The sequence below is a fragment of the Cynoglossus semilaevis genome, chromosome Z, assembly GCF_000523025.1.
Source record: "Cynoglossus semilaevis isolate Cse_v1.0 chromosome Z, Cse_v1.0, whole genome shotgun sequence".
Taxonomy (NCBI): Eukaryota; Metazoa; Chordata; class Actinopteri; order Pleuronectiformes; family Cynoglossidae; genus Cynoglossus; species Cynoglossus semilaevis.
Window position 1 is genome coordinate 14,860,401 of NC_024328.1, and position 8,478 is coordinate 14,868,878.

At 41.2% G+C, this 8,478-nt stretch overlaps 2 protein-coding genes across 2 annotated transcripts in view; one reads left to right on the top strand and one right to left on the bottom strand.

Annotated features, from left to right (window-relative positions):
• The first annotated feature begins 761 nt into the window (after positions 1 to 761).
• LOC103398068 (4-hydroxyphenylpyruvate dioxygenase-like) lies at positions 762 to 5,089 on the top strand. The gene is made up of 12 exons (XM_008336558.2): positions 762 to 845; positions 1,114 to 1,176; positions 1,647 to 1,751; positions 2,117 to 2,159; positions 2,321 to 2,403; positions 2,488 to 2,577; positions 2,659 to 2,762; positions 2,842 to 2,919; positions 3,231 to 3,393; positions 4,310 to 4,381; positions 4,483 to 4,605; positions 4,710 to 5,089. The coding sequence occupies exons 1-12, from the start codon at positions 762 to 764 to the stop codon at positions 4,935 to 4,937; spliced, it is 1,236 nt and encodes a 411-aa protein (XP_008334780.1). The 3' UTR covers positions 4,938 to 5,089.
• A 196-nt stretch (positions 5,090 to 5,285) lies between these two features.
• Positions 5,286 to 8,478, bottom strand: part of LOC103398070 (histone-lysine N-methyltransferase SETD1B-A-like) — a 13,242-nt gene continuing 10,049 nt past the window's right edge. The window contains 5 exon segments of the mRNA XM_025053370.1: positions 5,286 to 5,529; positions 6,647 to 6,784; positions 6,888 to 7,007; positions 7,089 to 7,196; positions 7,275 to 7,441. Of these exon segments, the coding sequence (XP_024909138.1) occupies positions 5,356 to 5,529; positions 6,647 to 6,784; positions 6,888 to 7,007; positions 7,089 to 7,196; positions 7,275 to 7,441 (707 nt within the window). The 3' untranslated portion in view covers positions 5,286 to 5,355.

Below are 8,478 nucleotides of genomic sequence, written 5' to 3' on the forward strand. Positions count from 1 at the left end.
TCCATGACGACGGGCGGAGTCCTGGAAACAGCATGAAAAAACAAAGGTCCTCCTCAGAGACCGAGCTGTTTGTGTGTATGTGTGGACCAGCGGCTAATTAGTGAGCAGTGACATCATCAGCGGGTGTGTTACAATACCGTTACTGGTGCTGTTGTCGTGCCATGTGACCAGGCCCTGAACCACAGCTTTATCATCATTTTTATTTATCGAATTTGATGTTTTTTTGGGTTTTTTTTTTACGCTTTGAGGGAATCTCAAGTGGATCTCATGGCGATGTGCGCAAATTTCTTGCCAAAAAAATGACGTCTGGACGAGAAAATTATGAAATCCTTTTGAACCAACAATCCTGTTTATAGGAAATTCCACATCACGTCACATCCAATCCAAATGTAATTATTTATTTATCGTAAAATCTTTAAAGGATCATCTGAAGAAAACTTGGGGGTGTTTCAAGTCACAGCAATTGTTCGGTTACAACTAGCACCCCCCGAGCCAATCACAGGCCAGCATCAGTGAGCCTCCTCTCGGTTCTAAACGCTAACACATGTACATTCTTCTCTGTTCTTTCTAGAAAAAAAAACGCAGCTGGAACTTTAAAAAGAAAATTCACGCAGGTTTTCTGTGGAGTTCCCTTCAAGAACAAGAAACGGAAATTGAAAAAAAAATAAATAAATAAATATATACATACATATATATAGACTATATTTGAAGTAGTAAATGCTGGAGGTGCTTTACTTTGTAATCATTATGTAACAGCAAAAATGATACTCACCAGTACTCCTTCCCTCCCCCCCTCACTCCCTGACGGTCAGGTCAGTCGGGTCAGGACAGTAGGAGCAGCGATGGTGAGTTCTCACTCCTTCATAGTACTACATTAGTACTACACTAGTACTGCACTAGTACTGCAAATAATTAGGAGGTTCAAACTGTGCTTTTCCTTCACAGACGACGTACACGGACAAAGGAGAAAAGGTTGGTGGTTAAAAATGATTTCTCTGGGAATCGAACCCATGACTCTGCCACCGTGGCACGCGTGTTAACCACTACGCCACGGAACACCGTGTTGCAAGAATGATGCAACGTCTTTGACTTTGACTTTCTTCTCGTCTCCAGCACGATCAGGGCCGGTTCCTGTGCTTCGACCACCTGACCTTCTGGGTCGGAAACGCCAAGCAAGTACGTTAGCGCACAAGTCCGACTCTTACGCCTAAAATGTTTTTTTTCTCCTTTTCCCCATAGAGGGGGTCAGTATGTACTGGTACCGATCTCTGGTACACTGGTAAAATTGTCAATGGTCAGGAAACAGGCACATTATAATACAGTGGTTCTCAAATGGGGGTACGCAGACCCTCGGGGTACCGAAAGCAATGAAGAGGCTACGTAAAAAATTTAAATAATAATAATAATAAAATTGTTTAGTGTTTTAATATAAATTTAAACCCTAACATTTCCTTTTGTTTTTGTTGCTCTGATTTTTGATATCGTTTTATCATAGGTTCGAGTCACAGCAATCACTCGCAGAATTTTTTCATTTTGTTTTTTTATCTACACATTGAACATCACCGAAACAGGGGTTTGAGAACCGCGGGGCTCATTGTTCGCCAACAGAGGGCACTGTTTGACACGTGTTCGATTCTTTTTCTCAGGCTGCTTCCTATTATTGTAACAAGCTGGGATTCGAACCGTTGGCCTACAGGGGCTTGGAGACCGGCAGCCGCGATGTGGTGTCGCATGTGGTCAAACAAGACAAGGTAAAGTAGCTCCAGCTTCATTGGCTCTTTAACATAGTGGTGTCCAAAGTGAGGCGCTCGGAACAAGTGATGTGAGAGTCAAAGATTTCACAGCAGCCACTGAGAGGATGTTGGTTCAGATAATTCAAGTCGCAAAATTATTTCTTTTGATGGCGCTCTTTCACTTTTGTGGAAACAGAAATATATTTTTTGTATTTTCTTTTTTTCTCTCGTTTTTGTTAAAAAAAATCTGTTTTGTAGAATAAAAAAAAATCAGTGGAGTTTCAACAATAGCTCCCCAAAAGGGGGCGCTGTACATGTCAATGTGAGAACATCAGTTTTTTGAAGCTAACATATATTTTTCATGTTTACTTTCCACCTTACAGATCATTTACGTTTTTTCTTCTGCCCTCAACCCCGGAAACAAAGGTAAGGCTCAGGGGAAAACACTTGGACCGCACAAAAAATTTTAGGGGACGCTTTTTTTTTTGTACACGTAAATGTATAATAAATTATTCTTTAGAGAGTTACGGTTCAGGAGTTTAACTGTTAGCACGACGTGATAAACGAACCGAAAACGTTCTCCTCAGAGATGGGAGAACATCTGGTGAGACACGGGGACGGCGTGAAGGACATAGCGTTTACCGTGGAGGATTGTGATTTTATCGTGAAGGTATTTTTTTTACTTTAAATTGGAATTTTTAAAAGTTTTTTTTTATAAACGCAGTTTCTCATCCTGATTTTTCTCTGATTTCAGAAAGCCAAGGAGAACGGTGCAGTGGTCGTGAAGGAACCTCACACCCTGGAGGACAAACACGGCAAAGTCCGACTGGCAGTCCTCCAGACGGTCAGAGACATCACCTAGATTTGGTTCAACTAGAAAAAAAAAAAAAAAAAAAAAAAATCAAATATATGTCCTCCGCTGCAGTACGGTGACACCACACACACTCTGGTGGAGAGGATGGGATACAGCGGCCTGTTCCTGCCAGGATTCCAATCTTCTGCGGTCAAAGACCCTTTATTGGCCAAACTGTACGAACACCGTTGTCGCTCAGCTGTTTTCACCTCCCATGATGCAGTTCTCCCATTAAATATATTCTTTGATTTTCAGTCCCGGTGGGAAGCTCAACTTCATCGACCACGTCGTGGGAAACCAACCCGACGACGAGATGGTTCCGGTCGTGGAATGGTAACGTTTTCCTAAAGATTGACGGACGATCGGACGCCAGTCACAGATCAGCATGACTCTGCGTTTTTTTTTTGTTTTTTTTTAATGGCTCAGCTGTGGTTTTCACATCTGGAGCTCGTTTGGAGACAAGAGAGGTCGAGAGGCCGTTCTCTGAACGGGCTCCATCATTGGTCGATTTCAAAAAACAGGGGGGGGAGGGCGTGGGAGCTAAAAATGATGTGAACGTGGTGGAGAAGAGATTTGACATTTGAAATAATCGAGGATGATTTCCGCGCTCGTCACCTCTGACGAATGTTCCCCTGGTGCCACAGGTATCGGAGGAACCTCCTGTTCCATCGGTTCTGGTCGGTGGATGACAAGCAGCTGCAGACGGAGTTCAGCGCCCTGCGCTCCATCGTCGTGGCCAACTACGAGGAGACAGTGAAGATGCCCATCAACGAGCCGGCGATTGGGAAAAGGAAGTCTCAGATCCAGGTGAATGTGACGGGAAGTTCTCACAGCGAGGGGTTGGACGACGACGATGAAGACAGAGAAGAGAGCTAATCTAATCTAATCCAAACGAATCTAATCCAATACAATGTAAGCTAATCTGATCTAATCCAAAACAAATCTGATCTAATCTAATCCAATCTAATCCAGTCCTATCCAATACAATGAAATCTAATCTGATCTAATATAATCCAATCTAAACGAATCCTTTGTAATCTAATCTGATATAATCCAATAGAAAATGAATCCAATCTAATCTAATCTAATCTAATCTAATCTAATCTAATTAAATGTAAACTAATATAATATAATCAAATCTAAACAAATCCAATGTTATCTAATCCAAACAAATCTAATCCAATACAATGTAATCTAATCTGATCTAATCTAATCCAATCTAAACTAACATAACATAATCTGATCTAATCCAAACGAATCTAATCCAATCCAATGTAATTTAATCCATTCTAATCCAATCTAGTCCAATCCAATGTAATCTAATGTAATCTAATGTAAACTAATATAATAATAACAATAACCCAATGTAATCCAGTCTAATCTAATCCAATCTAATGTAATCTAATCTGATCTAATCCAATCTAAACAAATATAATATAAACCAATCTAATCTAATACAATCTGAACTAATATAATATAATCCAATCTAATCTAATCTAATGTAGTCCAATGTAATGTAATCTAATCTAATCCAATCAAAACTAATATAATATAATCCAATATAATATAATCCATCCAATCTAATCCAATCAAAACTAATATAATATAATCCATTCTAATGTAATCTAATTCAATCCCATCTAATCTAACCTAGGAGCATCTGACGTACTATCTATCCATCCACGTGTATCTAATCTAACCTAATCCAATCTAATCTATCTAGGAGTACGTGGAGTACTATGGAGGACCAGGAGTACAGCACATAGCCATGAACACTTCAGACATAATTACTGCAGTAAGTACTTTCTGGAGTACTCTGGAGTACTCTCTGGAGTACTCTGGTTTTGCCTTTGAAACTCTGCAGAATGAGCCTTTAATACGTCCATTTCTTGGCAGGTCACCAACCTGAAAGAACGCGGCATGGAGTTCATGTCGGTGCCCGACACGTATTACGAACAGCTGAGGGAGAACCTGAAGGGGTCAAAAGTCAAGATCACAGAGGACCTGGACGTCCTACAGGTCAGGACCGGGATTTTAGCCGCGACTCACAACGTATCAAGTATTTACTTCGAAACCGGCAGCAGACGTTTACGATCTTGTTTTCTCTCTCCGTTGCGAACCAGGGCTTGAGCATCCTGGTGGACTATGACGACAATGGATACTTACTTCAAATCTTCACCAAACCCGTCCAGGACCGGCCCACGGTGTTCCTGGAGGTCATCCAGAGACACAACCACCAGGGTTTTGGCGCTGGGAACTTCAAATCCCTCTTCGAAGCCATCGAAGCCGACCAGGCCGCCAGAGGAAATCTGACCGTGCTGACACCAAACGGAGACGCGCAGAACATCTGAAACCTCGTCTTTTATTCTGACACCACGTGGGCCACATGTGGGAGATGCTAATGTGGCCCACACACCGTGCTAACGCTAATTTGCTAATTGAGAATCCACAGACAGAAGAGTTAAAAATTGTGTCACGCTCAACAGAATTACGAATTATGAATTTTTTTTTTATATATATATATATATATGTACATTATAAAACAACACAGTCAACGTTAGCTACATGTTAAAGCTTGACTCAAGCAAAAAAACATTTGATTCTCGTAAATGAAAACGTTTTGTACGGCACATCGCAATGTCACCATCTCGTAATAAAAGAGCAAAGTGTTTCTGTTTTCCTCAGTTATTCACGATCCTTTTCTTCATTTTTTATCTCAAACACCGATATTGTAAATATCGGAAGTCAAGGCTAGCGTTGTAGTTCAGTTCAGTTCAAAGAACCGCGGCAGCCGTCAGCTTCACACAAACAGGGAATCTTGGTTTCCTCGATGGGGAACTTGTAGTCGTAGGTGATCTCCTCATTGATGCTGATTGGCTGCCGGGAGTAGATGACGATCTTCTTCTGGGACTCCACAGTGATGATCTTAGCGTAGCAGTTAGGCTGCGGGAGAAAATATGTCATATATAAATATTAAAATAATAATAAAATAATAATAGGTTTAATTAAAGGTTAGTTTTATATTTTTATAATTATTAAAATAAAAAACAAAACATTTTTTTCAGTAGGAATTTCAATAATGTGATCAGTTTCATCATCGTCAGAAATGCGCCGGTCTTGCGCATTTCCTGGTTTATTACGGCGGAGAAACGGCAGACGCGGCCTCAAAAACTCCGTCACTAACGTAACGTTTGTGAAGACGTGTATTTTACACATGTCCTCCCGCAATCCGAGAGTTATAAACTATCTTCAGTTACTGCATAAACTGCAGCGAAAAGACAGAGGGAATGAGGCAAACTGCACGCCGCACCAGAAGGTGCACACGTCCACTTTACGGCTTGTCGGAGTTCTTCCGGTTACAGGTCTGAGGCGCGAACGAGTTAGCCGGAAAAAGTCAAGTGCACCGCGGCGGAGTGTTTTGTTTATTTATCGATTTAAACTACAACACAACGAGTCGGTGGTTTCACTAGAGTGCGCAAAAGCGAATATAATAATAATAATTATAATAATATCAACGATAATGACGACAATAACGACGGTAATGTAGTCCAGGAGATTTAAAACTAGGACAAAGTGCGGACGTATACACGAGTGATCCGTGGAAAAACCCACAACAACGTCGTCTTCAGCTACAAATAAAAGGTAAAACTTTCAACCAAACGCTAACAATGTGACAGTGGGTGTTAACGAGGAAAAATGTAAAAGTCGTATGTGAGTTGTTGTTAACGGTTTAACTGTAAAACACTCGGTAGAAGCGGAACAAATGTGTGACGTTTTTGTCTTGGAGCTAGATATCCCTCCGCGCCGGCGGTCGTGGGAGAAAAAACAACATGGCGAAAAGATGTTTGTAATTAGTCTGTTTACATTTAATTAATGTGCTTTTTGGGTTTGTTTACGATTTAAGAAATTAAAAAAAGAAAAACCTTCAAATCAAAATATATAAAAATCTACTCGACTTAGCCAAACTAAATACGTTTCGTGCTTGTAAAAAAAAAAAAAAATTAAATACAACAATTTCGAAACGTTTATATTAATATTTTTGATGGGCACCATAACTCACATTACAGCTGTGGTTGATGAACCTCGCCAAATTCCCGCACTTTGTGGCGTCAATGATGGTGTCCTGGTCAACCCGGAACAAGTAGCTGCTCCCTATGCCCTCCTCCTCGTACCGCTGCTCCCTCATGTCGGCGATGACCTGGGGCAGAAGAAGAAGAAGACAGGAGTGACTGCCCGTTACCATCACCCCGCCTCACCCCAAGAACCAGAGAGGGTGTGAGGTGTGTGGGTCACCGTCTTACCTGTCTAATGACCTGACCGACATATTCTATCACCATCTCGTCTGCTGCGATGGGCTCCATGGCGAACAGGCCCCACTCGTGGATGTGACTGCGGCTGAAACAAATCCTTTTTTTCCGAAACTAAAAAAAAAAAGAAGCTAAATGTCAAGAAGAGACGAACGACTTTTGTTACCAGAGCTCCGTTTCACTACCAACTCTTACCTTCAGTTGGTTGAACTTCACTAGATCACTGTCACAGCTGAAAGAGGACAGCAGGCGGCGCTGTTCGGACCTGAAGTCCGATCCAGATCGCAGTAACGAGGTCTGCTGCTGTTGGTAGAAGAGGATTTGGTTTTTTTTAAACCTTCTAAAAAATAAAAGTATGAAGTTTTTTTTTTCGTAAGTCACCTGACTGTTGGTAGGGGGCAACAGTGTTTCCTTTTTTGTGTGTCGGAGGTATTTAAGTTTTTCTTTTCTGCTGATTTTGTAGAAGCCTTCGCAGCGAGCGCAGCCGGTCCAGTGGATCTGCGTCCAGTGTTTGTGTTCGTCGCTTGTCTCGCTCACGACTTTTGTCAGTGAACAACAAGTTAAAGAAAGAAAAAAAAAAACAGGAAAAACAAAACTTCATGTCGTATAAAAAAAAAACATACATATATATATAAAATGCCCCAAACATTTCATCTCCTGTCAGGGTAACTGCAGTTTGGTCTTTCCCCACAACCATCTTCTTCTTCTAGGTGTGTCAAACGTAAGGTTCGTGGGCCAAATCTGGCCACGTATTTTAAGCGTCCCACCAGAGCTTCTCTAAGGTCTGTACTAATGTGTACTAGATGGCAAATACTGACAAATACTGTGTGTATCACAAATGCTTAGCAGGTAACACCACAATTCTAATGTACACTAGCATAAACTACATATATCTTTTTACATATACAGTATATGTGTATGTATATATGTATATGTGTACATATATACTGTATATGCACATGTATAAAGTTATTCCCTCACATATATTCTTCCCTCACACACACATATATGTATATATATACACATACATATATATATACATACATATAGAAATACATAAATACATATATGTGGGTGCAAAGGGAAGAACCTAATATATGTATATATACATGTACATATATAAATTCTTCCCTCACACACACATATGTATATATATATATACACATACAGTACCTATATATGTACATATATACAATTCTTCCTTTGCATATATATTCTTCCCTTACACACATCCATCCATCCATCATCAACCACTTATCCGGGGCCGGGTCGCGGGGGCAACAGTCTGAGCAGGGACACCCAGACTTCCCTCTCCTTCGACACTTCCTTCAGTTCTTCTGGGGGCTCTAAAGCTGTGGAATCATGTTATCCTGACAGTCATGAGTCATGCCTTGTTATTTGGCTGCCCTTGGGCAAGTTTAGCTTTGGCAAATGGGGGGCATGCAATGTAAATGCTCAAGCCACCTCAGCTGACTCCTCTCAATGTGGAGGAGCAGCGGCTCTACTTCGAGCTCCTCTCGGGTGACAGAGCTCCTCACCCTATCTCTAAGGGAGCGCTCTGCCACCCTGCGGAGAAAGCTCATTT

Coding starts and splice junctions, on each gene's coding strand:
- LOC103398068 (XM_008336558.2), top strand. CDS start 762: ATGATACTCACCAGTACTCCTTCCCTCCCCCCCTCACTCCCTGACGGT. Junction 2,404..2,487: donor ATTGTGATTTTATCGTGAAG/GTATTTTTTTTA, acceptor CTCTGATTTCAG/AAAGCCAAGGAGAACGGTGC. Junction 2,920..3,230: donor ATGGTTCCGGTCGTGGAATG/GTAACGTTTTCC, acceptor CTGGTGCCACAG/GTATCGGAGGAACCTCCTGT.